At 46.5% G+C, this 19,188-nt stretch overlaps 1 protein-coding gene across 3 annotated transcripts in view; it reads right to left on the bottom strand.

The window, feature by feature from the left end:
- Positions 1-6,175: 6,175 nt before the first annotated feature.
- Positions 6,176-19,188, bottom strand: part of Lck (LCK proto-oncogene, Src family tyrosine kinase) — a 27,962-nt gene continuing 14,949 nt past the window's right edge. The window contains exons 2-14 of one of the 3 annotated variants that reach the window (XM_040756260.1): positions 19,017-19,127; positions 18,374-18,483; positions 17,689-17,770; positions 17,427-17,517; positions 17,053-17,151; positions 16,530-16,633; positions 16,187-16,336; positions 15,786-15,938; positions 15,470-15,649; positions 13,258-13,334; positions 13,027-13,180; positions 12,815-12,946; positions 6,176-6,812 (exon numbers count right to left, since the gene is read on the bottom strand). In XM_040756260.1, the coding sequence (XP_040612194.1) occupies positions 6,610-6,812; positions 12,815-12,946; positions 13,027-13,180; positions 13,258-13,334; positions 15,470-15,649; positions 15,786-15,938; positions 16,187-16,336; positions 16,530-16,633; positions 17,053-17,151; positions 17,427-17,517; positions 17,689-17,770; positions 18,374-18,478 (1,530 nt within the window). In that variant the 5' untranslated portion in view covers positions 18,479-18,483; positions 19,017-19,127 and the 3' untranslated portion in view covers positions 6,176-6,609. 3 annotated transcript variants of the gene reach the window in all.

Genomic DNA, 19,188 nt, shown 5'->3' with positions numbered 1-19,188 from the left:
CTGTAGAAATGACAGAGACATATGACTTCCTGGACAGTCACCCAAGGTTCCTCAGCAACATCAAGGCATTCATCTCAGCCTGTGGACCTAGAATTTCTTGTTGTTTTGTTTTTTTGAGACAGGGTTTCTTCTCTGTGTGTCTTTAGAGCTTGTCCTGGCACTTGCTCTGTAGACCAGGCTGGCCTTGAACTCCCACAGACCTACATGTTTCTGCATCCCAAGTGCACCACCACCACCCATCGTGAAGCAGGAATTTTGAAGGACCGTCCTACCCTGTCTTGGCAAATTTTACAGTTGCCTGTAGCATTAATAATAAAACCCAAAGACAGATATTGGGGTTAAAATTGAAGATCAGAGAAGCAAAGTAGTCAGATACCAGAGAACTCTTGCCTCTACCAAAGCTGGAGAAATCCTGACCTCAATGTGACTGGAGACTAATTGCCCAAGACTGAATACTGAATGCCCTGCTCCTAACTTATATACCTCTCTAGTGCTTGGATTAAAGGCATGAGCTCTGTTTCTGTTTTAGACTGATTCACTCTCCTGTAGCCCTGGGTGGTCTTGAACTCACAGATATCCATCTGCCTCTGTCTCCTGAGTCCTAGGATTAAAGATGTGGTCACCACTGCCCGGCTTCTATGGCTGTGGCTGCTTTGCATTCTGATCCTCAGTGGCTTTATTAGATCATAAACAATGTATCACCACAGTTGGGTGCCTGCTTGTTCATTTTGGACAGTATACTATCAGGAGATGAGGGAGGGGCAGATTATCATGAAAAACCTTAGGTTATTAAAACATCTTAAATGCCATATTCTGTAGGTCACTGAAGTGTTTGAAGATCATCTATCTATCTAAAATATATCTCTATTTAACCTGGAAAACATATCTAACATGACTATAAGTTTGATTGTTATAGATGGCTAACTATTAACCTGTATTTTTTGTTACACAGTGAAACCCTGTCTTGAAAAATAAAAAATAAATAAAACAAAACAAAACAAAACAACAACAAACAAACAATTGTCTGCTCTCTGTTTGAGCAGATGAAAGGCATCTGTCAACTTTATAAGTTCGTTTGGACTACATAACCAAACTGTAATATAAACCTCCATCCATGCCCTATGAAAGGATGGCATGTAATAATAATAAGTCATGAGGACTCCGTAGCTAGCAAGGCATATCATGCTTCATACAGTCTCAGAGCTGGTCCCATGTTGAGAGATCAGCTTATATATCACCTGTCTTGTAGTTTTGGGTGTTTTTTGGTGGGGAGGATGTTTCTTTCTTTACATCAGCAGTCAAGATTTTCAGGAGGTCTCCCCCCAGTGAAATCTGGTCTTTATTAATCTGAAGGAATCCATAGCTTTTTGTTTCCTGTGGCAGGCAGATCTCTGTGAGTTCGAGGCCGGGCTGGACCGATAGCCTCCAAAACAATACAGAGAAACCTGTCTCATAAAAAACAAAACAAACAAACAAACAAACAAACAAACAAAAACACACACACACAAAAAAAAAAAGAAATAAAGGGACCAGACCCTCACTCAGCCCCCTGCTTTAGCAGCCATGACCAGCTATAGAAAAGACACGTAGGCCTCTGACACAAGGAAACTCCAGATCCTCTGGCCTCCCAGCCTCCTAGATGCTTGGTTCCTGGGAACTGTTTGGCCACAAAAGAAACTCCAGGGGAGACCAAAACCTCCCCTATAGTCTCCAGGATATAATTCTGAAAACTGTTGGTATCTATGTGCAACAGGCCACCTGCAAGTAAAAATACAATGCCATAGAAACCACAGAATGTTCCCTCTCAGCACTGACCCACGAAAATAATTGGTACACAGGTATTTCATGCCAAAATATGACTTTGAGAAATTCTCCTGATTGTTCCCAAATGTCAGCCAATCAGAAACCAACCCATACCTACCATTGTAATCCTGTAACTTTTGTCTATAAAACCTAGCAGTAGACCGGGAACTTCATTCCCTCTAGGGGGTTCTGGGACAGCTAGCCAGACAGGGTCCCTGTCATGGGTGGATGAACAATCATTAAGCCTTTCTTTTGCAGTTTAGTGGGTCTGTCTTCCTGGTGGTCTGTGGGGACTTTGCAAATTGGGCACAACACCCATCACAACACATTTCCTGACTTCCATTCTAAAGACTTCTTTAAAATATATAGGCTAGTTTAATTCAGTAGGCTTTTTTATTGTTGTTTTTACAATTTAATATCTCTCAACAGCTGCAGTTTTTACTCATTGATATTTAAAAAAAAATAAAGTCAATACAATACCATACAGGATCCAGGCAACCTGTGTCTTTCTTTCTTTCTTTCTTTCTTTCTTTCTTTCTTTCTTTCTTTCTTTCTTTCTTTCTTTCTTTCTTTTAAAGATTTATTCATTTTAGCCGGGCATTGGTGGCGCACGCCTTTAATCCCAGCACTCAGGAGGCAGAGGCAGATGGATCTCTGTGAGTTCGAGGCCAGCCTGGTCTAAAGAGTGAGTTCCAGGACAGCCTCCAAAGCCACAGAGTAACCCTGTCTCGAAAAACCAAAAAAAAAAAAAAAAAAAGATTTATTCATTTTACAACATTCTGCCTCCATGTATGCCTGCACGGCAGAACAGGGCACCAGATCTCATTACAGATGGTTGTGAGCCACCATGTGGTTGCTGGGAATTGAACTCAAGACCTCTGGAAGAGTAGTCAGTGTTCTTAACCTCTAAGCCATCTCTCGAGCCCCCAACCTGTGTGTTTCTTATCCTTACGTGGTTTATTATTTTTTTATTACCTTCTCTTTGTTTAAAGACTTTTTATTTAAAAAAATTTTATTATTATCTATGTCCATGGTTTTTTCTGCCGCTCAGCACATTTTAAAGCATATTGTACCTACTCAGAGTTTTTTCAGCCTCAGCCTGGCCTTTTTTCCTTTTTTCTTTTTTCTTTTTTTTCCACATTTGCAGCATTTTTCTGACATGTGAGTCAAATCATAAATGGCTAGGTGGCGGCTAGGCTAACCACTCTGGGGTTCCGCTTAGCACAGGGTGCTGACAGCTGTCTCTGCCCCCCTTCAGGTCCATGATAGCTGAGCCTTATGCCTGTGGATACTTCCCATGGGTACTGACCAGGAGCCACATTTACTTGCCCGTGTTCTGGGATACTGCTGGGTTCCTGTGAGACAGGCATTATTACTTAGTCTTCCATTCTATCTAGTAGTGCTCCAGCTACCCAAGTGCTCAGCTGTACAGCAGTGTGAGCACTGAGCCTGCCAGGAAACCACGTCTAACTCTGTGTTCGGAACTTTTTTTTCAGTTTTCTCAGGTCCTACGTGGATATATGTGCCTCATGTTGGGCAACAAATGTAGTTGGCCTTTTTGGTTGGACTCTATTTGGGACTTCCAGCTCCTCAATAGTAACATAGAGACTTAACATTGGTGATCATGAAAGCTTGGTGTCTTGTTTAAATTGTTTTGTTTTGTTGTTTTTTTTGAGACAGGGTTTCTTTGGGTAACAGCCCTGGCTGTCCTAGAACTCACTCTGTAGACCAGGCTGGCCTCAAACCCATTGAATCCTCTTGCCTCTGCCTCCCGGGTGCTGGGATTAAAGGTGTGCACCACCACTGCCAGGCTAGTTTGGATTTTTACTGCTCTGAAGAGACCCTGTGACCACAGCAACTCTTACAAAGCAAACAGTAAATTGGGGTGGTGGCTTACAATTTCAGAGGTCCAGTCTGTCATGAGCAGGATGGAGAGCATGGCCGCATGCAGGCAGATTCGGTGTTGGAGCTGAGAGTCCTACATCTTGCTGAGAGTCCTACATCTTGCAGAGAGTCCTACATCTTGACTCCAAAGCAACGGGAAGTTGACTATCACACTGAGTGAAGCTTGAGAAAAAGACTTCAAAGCCCACCCCCACACTGACACACTTTTTCCAACAAATTATGCCTTCTCCAACAAGGCCACACCTCATAATAGTGCCATTCTCTTTGGGGTCCATTTTCTTTCAAACCACCACACTTAACCTTCAGCTTAGGCTTGTTTCCAACTAGCTCTTACAGCATAAATAGTATGTTCTACTTACTCCCTCTGTGTCTTGCTGACATCTCCCCGATTCCTAGGGTCTAACCCCTCTGAGTTCCTCTCTCTTCCTGGAAGTCCCACTTAACCCATCCTGGCTATGTACTGGCCATTCAGCTTTTTATTAAACTAATCACAGTGGCACATCTTCACACAGTGTAAACAAACATCCTACAACAGATATCCATGTATGCACTTATCCCATCTCTCACCCCAACTCAGGGTGACCCAGGGAAATTAGGATCAGAGATTCACAAGTAATCAACAGAACAAAGGAAATTCCTTGCACTTATAAACTTTAAAGGAGAGGGATCCCTGGCTAAAAGGGATGGGTCTCTGAGCTTCACCAGTAGTAAAAGTACTAGAAGGTTATGAGGCCATATTTAGGAAATAAATCCAATTGTAACATTCTTGGAGCTGTTACAAACTAGGAGCATCTTAGGGTGAGTTCTAGATAGGATATAAGCTTTGGCTGATGCCCTGTACTGGACCAGCATTTGTTAACTAACCTTATAGACTTTTGACTCACATATATTTTTAAAGAAATGAAATGGGGCTAGAGAGACGGCTCAGACTTTAAGAGCACTTGCTGCTCTTTCAAAGGACTAGAGTTTGATTCTCAGCACACACATGATGGTTTACAGCCATCTCTAACTCCATTTCTGACATCCTCCTCCTCCTCAGAGGGTGCCAGACACATGTGAGATATACATATATACAATACATGCAGGCAGAACACACACACACACACACACACACACACACACACACACACGTACAAGACTTGACCTGGGTCGGGCGTTGGTGGTGCACTCCTTTAATCCCAGCACTCGGGAGGCAGAGGCAGGTGGATCTCTGTGAGTTTGAGGCCAGCCTGGTCAACAGAGCAAGTTCCAGGACAGCCTCCAAAACAATACAGAGAAATCCTGTCTCGAAAAAAACAAAACAAAACAAAACAAACATGCAAAAAAGAGTTGAATTGGTCTGAGAGATTAGGTGTACTATCTTTGCAATCCACAAACTATTTTTCTGTTTATCTGTTTGGGTCTTGGTTTTTTGGTTTTTGTTTGTTTGTTTGTTTTGAGACAGGTCATTCTGGAACTTGACCTGTAGACCAGGCCAGCCTCAAACTCAAGAGATCCTCCTGCATCTGCTTCCTGAGTACTGGAATTAAAGGCATGCACCACCACAGTGGCACATGAACTGGCATTTGTTTGTTTGTTTTTTATTTGTCAACACAAAGTTTCTCTGTGTAGCTTTGTCGACCAGGCTGGCCTTGAACTCACAGAGATCCACTTGCCTCTGCCTTCCCAGTTCTGGAATTAATGGGGTGCACCACCGCTTCCCAGCTTCATGAACTGGTTTTATCCAGGAAAAGTGAACTGAGGCCTGATAGTTTAGGGGCAGTGGGGACAACAAAGCAGAATGTGTGGGGCCCTGGCTACTGAGACTGGAAGAGATTCAGAGTTGGAGTTTTTTGTTTTGTTTTGGTTTGGTTTTTCGAGACAGGGTATCTCTGTATTGTTTTGGACTCTGTCCTGGAACTTGCTCGGTAGACCAGGCTGGTCTCGAACTTACAGAGATCCTCCTGCCTCTGCCTCCCTAGTGCTGGGATTAAAGGCGTGTGCCACCAACGCCCAGCCCCAGAGTTAGAGTTTTTTTTTTTTTTTTTTTTTTTTTTTTGGTTTTTTCGAGACAGGGTTTCTCTGTGGCTTTGGAGGCTGTCCTGGAACTCACTTTGTAGACCAGGCTGGCCTCAAACTCACAGAGATCCGCCTGCCTCTGCCTCCCGAGTGCTGGGATTAAAGGCGTGCGCCACCAACGCCCGGCCAGAGTTGGAGTTTTTAAGTGGATCTAGTTTTTCAGGGTTTCACAAGTTTCACTTAATAAAGGTTCTTCCCACATTCAGTGGAGAGACTCGTAGATTACAGGTACATATCCTGTAGTAAGGGAGGCACACTTAGAAGATTACATATGACACACCCTGTAGCAATGCTGGCAATTCACAGTAGGAGAACCTAGGGTGGGTAATCCAAACAGCAACCTCGGTTTCCATCATCTGACCCCACACTGCTATCCACCATAAAAAATTGAGTGTGCAGTAGAAAAATGTACAATCTTGATCAACAGACATTTATTGAGCTCCTGGTGTGTGCTAAGCACCAAGGCAGAACACACAGAGACATTAGATTGGATGGCAGCCTACAAGGAACTTCTGGGTGCCCTCAGAAAAGAAGTGGTAGACAGAGATGCCGGTCAACCACAGACCTTCTCCCTCTGTGGCTTCAGGAAATGGAAGGGTCCAGAAAGAGATGATATTCAAGACTTAGACTCACATGTCCATGTGTATAAGACATATGTGTAGAACCCACACAACTACAGATATGTGGGCAAAACGAAAACTGCATGTGTATTGCACATGCACAGGCTTTATGTGCAGAGTCGGAGTCTACGTGTGCATAGGACACACAGATATGGCACAGGAGCTCCATCTGCCCCAGCCAAGGCAAAGGGTTAGGGGAGGGTCTTGGGGACAGCAAGGCCTATCAAGGCTGGGGCTGGTATTGGCCCTCTGTGGCTGTGAAGAAGTCATCCAGAACGCTTCGAAGGTAGTCAAACGTGGGCCGGTCCTCTGGACGCTCCTTCCAGCACAGCATCATGAGGTGGTACAGCTCTTCTGGACAGTTGTCAGGTCGAACCATGCGGTAGCCTCGCTCCAGATTTTGAATCACTTCAGGGTTGGTCATCCCTGGAAGGTGGATGGAAGAAAGAACGTCACCACTTAGGCTTTGGAAACTTATAAAGCAAGGCAGATGCTAAATTGGATTTCTTGCTTTCTTGTCTGTCTGTCTGTCTGTCTGTCTGTCCCTCTGTCCATCCATCTATTTACTTATCTATTTTGTAGTACTTGGAGTTGAATAAAAGATTTTATGCAAGCCGGGCGTTGGTGGTGCACGCCTTTAATCCCAGCACTCGGGAGGCAGAGGCAGGCGGATCTCTGTGAGTTCGAGGCCAGGACAGCCTCCAAAGCCACAGAGAAACCCTGTCTCGAAAAACCAAAAAAAAAAAAAAAAAAAGATTTTATGCATGTCAGACAAGCACTCCATCACTGAGCTACAAACCCAGCCTATAGTTTATATGTTGAATGTCTCCCCGTGTGTTGAAATCCTGTTCCCCAACTCATGTACTAATAGGGATAAGGTAGAACCTTTATGAAGTAGGGTCTAAACCAGGTATGATAACACACATCTAATATCAGCACTTGGGAGGCAGAAGAACTTGGATCTCTGTGGTTTCAAGGCCAGCCTGGTCTACAAAGCAAGTTCCAGGGCAGTTAGAGACATTATATAGAGGGGGAAAAAAAGGAGTGGTGTCTAGCCGGGCATGGTGCCCCATGCTTTTGATCCCAGCACTCGGGAGGCAGAGGCAGGCGGATCTCTGTGAGTTCAAGACCATCCTGTTCTCCGGAGAGAGTTCCAGGACAACCTTCAAAGCAATACAGAGAAACCCTGTATCAAAAAAAAAAAGAAAGAAAGAAAGAGAGAAAGAAAAGAAAGAAAGAAAGGAAGGAAGGAAGAAAGAAAGAAAGAAAAGAAAGAGGTGGGGTCTAGCTAGACGTGGTGGTTGCACATGCCTTGAATTCCCAGCACTCAAGGTAGAGGCAGGTGGATCCCCGTGAGTTCAAGCCTATCCTGGTTTACCTAGTGAATTGCAGGTCAGTCAGGGCTACATAGGGAGACACTGCCTAAAAAGAGAGACGCAGCCAGAGGCAGTGAGAGATACGGGGATGGAAGTTAGGTCACTGTGGATGTTCTCCTGAGGAACATGCTGAGACCACAGTCCTCTTCCTCTCTTTGCTTTCTGCTATGAGGTGAGCAGTTGACTCCACCATGTGTCCTCATCAGATCTGCTCCCCACAAAAGAAAATCACTGAAATAGAATCTCTGAAACTGTAAACCTAAATGAGTCTTTGTCATCCCCCCCTTCTTGAAGACAGTCACACTATGCAACACTGGCTGGTCTGAAGTTCACTATGTAGACCAGTCTGACCTCAAAGATCTGCCTGTTTCTGCTTCTCATACTCTGGGATTAAAGGCTGGACCACCATGCCCAGAAAACTTCCTTCTTTTTATTTTCTTACTTTTATTTTTATTTATTTTGGCTGAATAAGACAAGACTTCTCTGTGTAGCCCTGGCAGACTGGCCTCAAACTCACAGAGATTTGCCTGCTTCTCCCTACCTGTGCTGGGATAAAGGTATGTGCCACCACCATGCAGCTTAAAAAAATCTTTTTTCTTTTTCTTTTTCTTTTTTTTTGGTTTTACGAGACAGGGTTTCTCTGTATTGTTTTGGAAGCTGTCGGTCCAGCCCGGCCTCAAACTCACAGAGATCCTCCTGCCTCTGCCTCCCGAGTGCTGGTATTAAAGGCGTGCGCCACCAACGCCCGGCTTAAAAAATCTTTTATTACAGCTGGGCGGTGGTGTCTCATGCCTTTGATCCCAGCACTGGGGAGGCACAGACAGGCAGATTTCTGTAAGTTCAAGCCTGGTCTACAGAGCAAGTTTCAGGACAGCCTCTAAAGGGTACAGAGAAATCCTGTCTCAAAAACCAAAAGCAATAAAGAAAAAAAAACAAAGCAAACAAAAATCTTTTATTAATTATTGCCAGTTTTGTGCGTGCTTTGCATGTGCCAACACATGGGCCAAAGCACCTATGTGAAGGCCCAAGAACAACTCTTTTCCTTTGCTTTTTGCTTGTTTGTTTTTTGAGGCAGGGATTCTCTGTAGCTTTGGAGCTTGTCCTGGCTGACCTCAAATTCACAGAGATCCACCTGGCTATGCCTCAGGAGTGCTGGGACTAAAGGCATGCCCCACCAAGCTCAGCTCAGAATTTTAATTTTTTTGTGTGTACAAGTGGTTTACGTGTATATGTATCACACGTGTGCAGTTCCCAAGGAAGTCAGAAGAGGGTATGGAATTCCTTGGAACTGGAGTTACAGAGAGCTATAAGCTGCCACGTGGTTGTTGAGAACTGAGCCCAGGTCCACTGAAGAGCAACCAGTGCTCTTAGCTACTAAGCCATCTCTTCAGTACTCCTACCCCTGAGAGAACACTTTTTTTTGAGACAGAGTTATTGTGGGATATTTGTTTATACTGTATGAAGATGTGTCACAGAAAAATCTGTCAGATACTCTATGCTTATAGGCCGAAGATGGATGCCTCAACACTGCAGAGGAACTTTGGGTGGCTGTCCAGGCAGCCATATGTCTCTGTCATTTCTACAGTTTGTGACGTTGCTTGTTTTGCACTTCCTGTTTACTCAGGCAATATTTTACCCTTCCAGGGTCTCTGATAGGGTTGAAGAGTAGATAGAATTTTTTCCTTGTTACAAAACTTGGGAAAAAAAAAAAAGAAACTTACATAAGAGATGTAAGCGGGGCGGTGGTGGTGCATGCCTTTAACACCAGCACTTGGGAGGCAGAGGCAGGCGGATCTTTATGAGTTCAAGGCCGGGCTGGACTGATACCCTCCAAAACAATACAGAGAAACCCTGTCTCGTAAAACCAAAAAAAAAAAAAAAAAAAAAAGATGTAAAGTTTTTGAGGTTAAGAAACAAAGACAGGTTGGAGAGATAGCTCAGGGGTTAAGAACACTGGCTGTTCTTCCAGAGATCCTGAGTTCAATTCCCAGCAACCACATGGTGACTCTTAACCTCTGAGCCATCTCTCCAGTCCCTAAAAAGATATTTTTAGGTTGATAATACACGTTATAGTAGAAAGTGGTTTAGGTATAAAACTCTGGACTCATCAAAAAAGAATAGATTAAAATTTTCAAATACTAATGTGCCAGATAATTGTTCTTATTGTATATAGTTTTACTGTGTTAGAATGAAAACCTTTCCTTTTTATTTAGACAAAAAGGTGGAAATGTTTCAGGGTTCTGGTTTACACTGTATGAAGATGTGCCTATGTTTTGACTCACCTGCCTAAGGCACCTGACTGGATTAATAAGGAGTTGAAAGGTCAATAGGTAGGCAGGAGAGACTAGGTAGGCTTTCCAGGGAGAGCGAGGAATGCTGGGTGAAGAGAGGTGGACTCACCAGCCAGGCACTGAGAAAATGTGTAGAATGGAAGAGAGGTAAAGAGAAATGTGGCAGAGATACTGTATCAGGACAAGAGATAAATGCTGGGCTATGAGGCAGGACAAGTCCAGAGCTGAGAAATCTTCTGGCCTCTAACAGTCTCACCGGATTCAAAGTGCCTTTACATTCCTGGGGTCAAATTTCAGCTCTCATTGCCCTGGAGCTGTGGGGAGTTTCTGCCAGCAGGGCCTCTGTGCTTCATAACTCCCTGCTCTTTTCTGTGTCATTTGCTTTCCCCAGAAGTTATCAAATTCCTTTCAGAAAATTTCCACCCCTAGACCTCGAAGTATAGCTCAGTGACAGTGCACTTGCCTGGAAATGCACAGGACTTGGGTTTGATCCCAAGTCCCTCAAAAACCAATCACATAGATGAATGCCTGAAATCCCAGCTTCTCCTGGTGAGGGGGAAGCAGGAAAATCCAGAGCTCAGGGAGCATCATCAGATTCATACAGAGTTAGATGGCCAGCCTGGGTTACATGAGACATTGTCTTAAAAAAAAAAAAAAAAAAAAGACTCCATGACAGTCTCCAAACCTAGAGAGAAACCCTGTCTCGAAAAATAAAACAAAACAAACAAACAAACAAAATGATTAAAACAGAAACTTTCAACCAAATCCTCCCCATCTTGGTTGAATGTGAGGTAAGTGCCTTCTCCAGGAGGAGGGCGTGTCTACATGGCTTCTCTCTTTAGCTGTGAAGTTTCAGTAGGAAAGGATCTGTGAACAGCTTCACTGGGTCAGACTGCTTCTCAAAGTCTCTTGTCTCACATATCAGGAAACTGAGGTTCAGAGGGATGACAGCACTTACCCAGAGTGTTGTAGAATATTTAACTATTGAAAGATGTATTACATTTGTTTATGCTGTATTTGTTTAGTTATTATGTAAAGATGTGTTGCACTTGTTTTTTTGTTTTGTTTTTTTCATTAGTTTGTTTGGTTGTTTTTTTTTGTTTGTTTGTTTTTTTGTTTTTCTCTCTGTGTAGCTTTGGAGCCTGTCCTGGAACTTGATTTGTAGACCAGGCTGGCCTCGAACTCACAGAGCCTCTGCCTCCTGAATGCTAAGATTAAAGGCGTGCGCCACCACCGCCTGGATGTGCTGCATTTGTTTCACCTGGCCTGCCTAAGTTACCCTATTGTCTAATAAAACGCTGGATGGCCAGTAGCTAGGCAGGAGAGGGATAGGCAGGGCTGGAGGCAGAGAGAAGAAGTAGGAGGAAACAAAATCTAGAACTAAGGAGAAGAGAACAAGGGAGAAAGGGAGGGACAGGCCTGGGGTCAGAAGCCAGGCAGCCCCCAGTTAGACATGGAGACAGCAAGAAAATAAGACAGACAGAAAGACAGAGAGAGAGAGAGAGAGGTGGGGGAGGGGGAGGGAGGTAAAAAGCCCTTAGGCAAAAGATAGATAACAAGAAATAGGTTAATTTAAGTTAAAAAAAGCTAGCCAGAGCCGGGTGGTGGTGGTGCACACCTTTAATACCAGCACTCGGGAGGGAGAGGCAGGCGGATCTCTGTGAGTTCGAGGCCAGGCTGGACCGACAGCCTCCAAAACAATACAGAGAAACCCTGTCTCGTAAAACCAAAAAAAAAAAAAAAAAAAAAAAAAAAAAAAAGGCTAGCCAGAAAGTAGCCAAAGCTAGGCTGAACATTCATAACGGATAAGAAATCTCTGTGTCATGATTTGGAAGCTGGTTGGTAACCCAAAAGAGAGCCTGGTACACCAGAATAATGATTAATAATTTTTTAAACATTTATTTATTTATTACATATACACCAGATTGAATTGTAGATGGTTGTGAGCCACCATGTGGTTGCTTGGAATTGAACTCAAGACCTCTGGAAGAGCAGTCAGTGTTCTTAACCTCTAAGCCATCTCTCCAGCCCCCATTAGTAATGTTTTAATGTGGCTTAAGCACTGTTCTGATCTCATATTTAAGAAACAAGGAGCCAAGCGTTGGTGGCCCACGCCTTTAATCACAGCACTAGGGAGGCAGAGGCAGGCGGATCTCTGTGAGTTCGAGGCCAGCCTGGTTTACAGAGCGAGTTCCAGGACAGCCTCTAAAACAATACAGAGAAACCCTGTCTCGAAAAACCAGAAAAAAAGAAAAGAAAAGAAACAAGGAGCTGGGCATTGGTGGTGCACACCTTTAATCCCAGCACTGGGGGTACAGAGGCAGATGGGTCTCTAAGAGTTCAAGGTCATCCTGGTCTACAGAGTAAATTCTAGGACTTTACTAATAAGTTACTCTGTAAAAAAAAAAAAAAAAAAAAAGGAAAAAGGAATGGTCTGGTAAAAGTCAAACCGAAATCTATCGGCGGCCCAGCTGGTAAGCAAAGGAACTTTTACACCCTGAGCCAGATCCACTCCTGTCACACCAGGTGGCCTGTGCCGGAACTGAGCAAGGAGCTGGAGTTTTTGAGAGATTGGGGTCTCAGAGACAGAGATGGAAGCCAGTGCTGGGAGATGAAGCATCTAATAGGGAATGCTGGAGTCATAAGCCCAAGTGGATGGCAGAGAAGCAACTAGAAACTCAGAGTTTGAGCCAGGGAAGACGTGAGTGCGGATTAGCTGCCCTTCCTTATAGCCCTCAGAGTTCCTTTCCTTAATGCTCACCTGGGTAAGGGATTCGGCCATGGGTGACAATCTCTGTCAGCAGGATCCCGAAAGACCACACATCCGATTTGATGGTGAAGGTCCCATAGTTAATGGCTTCTGGTGCTGTCCACTTGATGGGAAATTTGGCCCCTAGAGGGAGGAAAGTTAGGTCACCTGTGCATGCGTGCTCTACCGCAGGCTCTGAACCTCCTCTTTCTTCCTGCACCTACCCTCCCTGGCTGTGTACTCATTGTCCTCAATGAGACGTGCCAGGCCAAAGTCTGCAATCTTGCAGCTCAGTGTGTCAGACACCAGGATGTTGGCAGCCCGCAGGTCGCGATGGATGTAATTCTGCTCTTCAATGAATGCCATACCCTCTGCGATCTGCAGGCCAGGAATAGGTCATCAGTCTTTAGCCAACTGACCTTCAGACATACCCAGCCCTTTGTCATCCTCTTTACCTGTGCTGCCATGTCCAACAGTTTGTTGATGTTCAACTTGATGCCTGAGGGAGTCTTGAGAAAATCTACTAGGCTTCCTGTGAGCATAAGCAAGAATTGGTGACCTAAATTGCCCATGAGGAAGGCCCTAGACCCTTGTGTTCCATCTAGGATCTGGAAGCAGTGGCTGACAGCGGCGAGGAAGAATAAGGACTGGGAAAGAGTATGTGCCCACATGTGGGAGAGGGGTGCTTAGCATATGGGAAAGCCTTTTCCAGAGGGCTAAGATGGGGAGCCCGAGGAGGAGCCAAAGGTTCCTGCTTTCAGCTAAGGTAGAGCCCCAGTTCCACAGCAGCCAAAGCTCTGCACATGCCACACCTGTGTCTCCCCCCATGACATGGCTCTCTCACTCCCTATAGACATGGCTTTCTCTACCACAGATCATCTTTAGATCCTTTATACACATATCCAGACTCTAGTTTTTTTGTTTTGTTTTGTTTTGGGTTTTTTTTTGTTTTTTTGTTTTTGGTTTTTTCGAGACAGGGTTTCTCTGTGGCTTTGGAGGCTGTCCTGGAACTCGCTTGGTACTCCAGGCTGGTCTTGAACTTACAGAAATCCACCTGCCTCTGCCTCCCGAGTGCTGGGATTAAAGGCGTGCACCACCAACACCCAGCGGCACAAACCTTTAATCCCAGCACCCAGGAAGTCAGCCTGATCTATGTAGTGAGTTCTAGGGCATCCAATGCTACATAGTCTCAAAAGCCAAAAAGTAAATTAATAAAAACAAAACCCTGTAGAAGAATGGCAATCCTGGGACTGGAGAGTTGGCTCATGGTCTTAAGAGTCCTTGCTTTTCCAGAAGGCCCAAATTTGTTTCCCAGCACCCATATAACTATAGCTCCAGGGTCTGTGATGCTCTCTCCTGGTCTCCTCAGGCATCAGAATGCATGCACACACACATTCATGCATGCATATACACATGTGCACACACATAAAATTAAAACAAATTACTGCCAGTTATTGGTGGTGTGCACCTTTAACCCTAACACTTAGGAGGTACAAGCAGGTGGTCTGAGTTTAAGGTCAGTCCTATCTACAGAGAGAGCTCCAGGGCAGCCAGGACTACACAGACAAACCCTATCTCAGAAAAAAAGAGAAATAGAAAAGAAAATACCAATGACAAAACCTATTTGCCATTTCCAGAACTCATTAACCAATGAACAGTTTGTTTCCCTACCTGAAAGTGACAGGTGTTGCACTCCAAACAATCTGAACCACATAAAAACAATGCAGGACAGATAATGCTTTCTTCCGTCCTCACAGAGACCATATAGGGAAGTTGCTTTTATTAGTGCCACTATCTTTTAAATACATATATTTATTCATGTATGCCATTGCACACGCATGGTGATCAGAGGACAACTTGCTGGAGTCAGTGTTTTACCTCTGTTATGTGGACTCCAGGGATTGAACTCCTGTTTGGAAGTCTTGTCAGCAAGCACCTTTACCACCTTTACTTGCTGGCCCTAACACTATTTTACAGATCGAAAAGAACTACTTGAAGCAGAAAGAAGTCGTGTGATCAGCCCAAAGTCATGCAAGTGTACAGCACCAACTCTATCTAGGCAGTCAGACTCTTGGATCCTTAATAAATACACTGTATATTGGGGCTAGACAGATGGCTAGTCAGTTAAGATCACTGGCTGCGCCGGGTGGTGGTGGTGCACACCTTTAATCCCAGCACTCGGGAGGCAGAGGCAGGTGGATCTCTCTCTGTGAGTTCGAGATCGGCCTGGTCTACAGAGTGAGTTCCAGGACAGGCTCCAAAGCCACAGAGAAATCCTGTCTCGAAAAAAAAAATCACTGGCTGCTCTTACAAGGGACCTGGATTTAATCCCAGCAACCACATAGCGGCTCACAACCATCTGTAACTCCAGTTCCATGGTAATCCACACCCGCTTATATCCTCTGCAGGTACCAGTCACCATATACTATTTCTTGGATCAAGCATTCTGAGATCTAGGTAGGCATTGGAAGAAGGCAAAAGAAACTGCAGACCAGGGGAGATCAGAATGAATGCTCTTCCAAAGTCTGTCCCATCGAGGCCCAGGGAAGCTTCCTTAGAAACCCTCAGTAGCAGAGCAGAGGCACAAGCACATTCCTAGCCTGGGTGCAAAAGATAGTGGGACGACAACAGCGCCCTCAAGCGGCTAGACGTAGCAGGGACACCCACCGTTCTCCATGTATTCTGTGATGATGTAGATGGGCTCCTGGGTGACCACTGCATAAAGCCGGACCAGCCGCTGGTGCTGCAACTGCTTCATGAGGTTAGCTTCAGCCAGGAAGGCGTCGGGGGACATGCTCCCTTGCTTCAGACTCTTCACTGCCACCTTCGTGTGCCCGTTGTAGTATCCTGGAAATGGGTTGCAAGTGAAGGAGTTGCAGAAATCACGATCCCTGAAATAGTAGCTGCCCTGAATAGGCCAGCGTCTCACATCTTGGCGACATCTCCTCCTTTCTTCCCAATCAGTCCTGACCACCACACTCACCCATCCACACTTCCCCAAACTGGCCAGCTCCCAGCCGCTCAACCAACTTCAGTGTCTCCCTGGGAACCTCCCATTCATCCTCCCACCACGGTTTCTGGGGCTTCTGGGTCTGGCAAGGACGGCTCAACTTTGTGCACAGCCCATCAGAGGCATCTGCAATGACAAAGGAGAGAAGTAAGGCAGTCACTACTGGAGACCTTGGGTGCTCCCTCCAGCCCCTACCTCTTTCCATGTTCCGCGCAGGGGAAATAGACTGGCATGGGAGGGGAGTCTGTCCCCCAACATTAGCCTGCAGGGCCGAGGGTCAGGTACTACCGATGGTTTGAGGGTCCCTAGGAACGACTTGGGGGGAGATGGGCCGCTAGGGTGGGTACAGGTGAAAATGTTCTGCCAGTGCTCACTGGTGTAATGGCGGACCAGTTCGTGTAGGCCGGGAAAAGTGATGCGAGGGGAGATGTAGAAGCCACCGTTGTCTAGGTTACGGATCTTGTAATGTTTCACCACTTCTCCTTGGTTCTGGTCGAAGTCTCTGACCGACAGTGAAAAAGATCCTGAAGAAAGATTGGAGAGAGGAGAAGGGAGAAGAGGAGGAGGAGAGGAGAAGTTGAAGAGGAAAAAAAGAGAGGGAGAGAGACAAGGATTGCCTTGGGTAAATCAGGCGGCCACCACGCCCGCCCTTGCACTTCCTCACTGGGAGGTGACCGCCCTCAACTCTAAGCCCCGCCCACAGGCCCTGACTCTTACCCGCTGTGCTTTCACTTTCCCGGATCAGGAAGGATCCGTGCGTGTTCCCAGGCGCCAAAAGCTGCCGCTCAGCGTCCTTACGGCTCAGATTCTTGAAGAACCAGCTACATAGGGTAGAAGGAAGACCATTGGCTGTTGGTCGACTCTTTTTTTTTTTTTTTTCCAAGACAGGGTTTCCCTGTGGCTTTGGAGGCTGTCCTGGAACTCGCTTGGTAGACCAGGCTGGTCTCGAACTCACAGTGATCCGCCTGCCTCTGCCTCCCGAGTGCTGGGATTAAAGGCGTGCGCCACCAACGCCCGGCTTTGTTGGTCGACTCTTAACCTGCAGTCTTGGCTGGCCTGGAACTCAAACATCTGCCTGTCCCTGCCTCCAGAGTGCTGGCATTAAAGGGTTGCACCAACAAGCCTGGCTTATTGGTCAATTCTTCCTCCATTACTGTCAAACAAACCCCACCCCCAAGACCACGCCCTTCTCTGAGATCCCTGGATATTCTCCCGTATTCCCACGCGGTCCCCTGCTCACGGTTCAGGCTCCAGGCTGTTTGCTTTCGCCACGAAGTTGAAGGGGATGAAGCCTTCTTGGCCGGTGGTCAGGGACTGAGCCTTCCACCACTCACCGCTCCTGCACCACAGAGAGACCATCAGCATGGCCTACATAGCCACTGGGAACCCTCAGCGTCCCAGTTAAGACAGGCCACCGCTTCCTTGGTATGAGCACTCTAGTCCTTCCCACCGTATTCCAAAAGCCCTCACCTGAAGCCAGAGCCTGTCAGGGATGTAGGAGGGTTGGGGACGGACGGTCGGACAGACAGACGCACGCACGCACACAGACACACACACACACACACACACACACACACACACACACACGGCAAGGCAGATTAGAAGGATACTCACTGCTCCAGGATTCGGAGCTGTTCACCCTTCTCAAAACCAAGGTCTCCATCATGGGAGGGTTCATAGCTGTGCAGAGCGATAACCAGGTTGTCTGCAAAGACAGGAAGAGTCAAGAAGCAGCAGCCCCGGGCTGACAGGACAATGGAGTTCTAAGGGCACAGGGCAGGATGCAGACAAGGCTGAGGGTAGGTGCAGAGGGTATGGACACCAACGGCCAAGCACCCACAGGCCTTATACTTCACACCCTGCTCGATGGAGTCACCTTGCAGCGGGGAGGCTGGTGGGAGGGAGCCCTCATAGGTGACCAGTGGGTCCCGAACTTCAGAGCCATTCCGGATGGGCAGCTGTGGGGTAGGAAATGAGGCTGGGGTCATTTTTCTCTGACCCTGGCTCCCCTCACCTCTGCTCTTTCCGTTTTTCCAGCCTTCTCTCTGGATTCACCAGCTCTGTGTGCACCTGACCTTAGAAAGGTCCATTCTGCTCTCTCAATGTCTTCCTTACTGTACTCCAGGGAACATGGGTTCCCTATTATTTCCAGGACCTTTTTTTTTTTTTTTTTTTTTGGTTTTTCGAGACAGGGTTTCTCTGTGGCTTTGGAGGCTGTCCTGGAACTCACTTGGTAGTCCAGGCTGGTCTCGAACTCACAGAGATCCGCCTGCCTCTGCCTCCCGAGTGCTGGGATTAAAGGCGTGCGCCACCAACGCCCGGCCAGGACCTTTTTTTTTGAGACATGGTCTCTGTGTGCAACAGCCCTGGAACTCACTATGTAGACCAGGTTGGCCTCAAACTCACAGAGTTGTGCCTGCCTCTGCCTCCCGAGTACTGGGATTAAAGGCACACACCACCACCTGACTATTTCCGGGGCCTTTATTTATGATTCTTTTTTGTTCCTCCTGGACACACAGCCTCCCTTCCCCATTCCTCCACCCATCCCATCTTCCTCTTACCGTGGTCTTGCTATCCAGCGGGACTATGGGATAATGGCAGTTTTCACACACATCAATGTTCTCCATCCAGTCATCTTCAGGGTTTGAGCTGCAGCCACAGCCCATGATCCCTGAAGGAATGTAGAGAAGCCTGAAGGAGCTCCTCTAGGTCAGTTTCCCCAGCATCAGACATCCTAGAGTACTGCCCCAGAATTTACAGAACGCCTCAGACTGTCTGCTCAGAGGCTCCCATTGGCCATAGACAGAAGAGCCGAAATGTGGAATTCTAGTTCCTGATTTGCTTCACTCTGAGTCCTCAAGCAACAACTAAGTTCACAGGAGGCCCAGGCCCAAAGAGAGTCCCCACCCTCCCACCTGGAATGGGCAAACCGCCACAGATGCCTTTGTTAGTGTAAGTTACCCACTTCCTGCCTCCTCAGCCCTGCTAGTTCCCTGCTTTGGGGAGGATTACCTGGGGGACATCGCACACACTGTGCCAAGCCCTGGGGGAAACCTAAATTTTTCTTTCACCCTGCTCCACCAAGGAGGATGCATGTCCCTCCTCATTACAATGAAGCTGCCTAGATACTGAAGCGGAGAGACTCCTGCTCCTTGGAGTCGACCTTTGACCTCTGCCAGCCCCCGGCACCCCACCCCCACTCACAGCGCAGGCTCCTTCAGAGTGTTTCTTCTTACAAGCATTTGCTTCTCAGCAGCAAAAGGAAACCCTTCGGTGGCCCTGTTCCCTCTAACAGCTTTTGCGTGCCTGTTTGAACTGTGGAAACTTTTTGTCAAATTAAATCAAGCAGAACCTCATAGACACAGCAAATGAAGTA

The sequence above is a fragment of the Mesocricetus auratus genome, unplaced genomic scaffold, assembly GCF_017639785.1.
Source record: "Mesocricetus auratus isolate SY011 unplaced genomic scaffold, BCM_Maur_2.0 Super-Scaffold_100014, whole genome shotgun sequence".
NCBI lineage: Eukaryota > Metazoa > Chordata > Mammalia > Rodentia > Cricetidae > Mesocricetus > Mesocricetus auratus.
The sequence above is the reverse complement of the archived record's forward strand: the minus strand, read 5'-3'. Positions and strand labels throughout refer to the sequence as shown.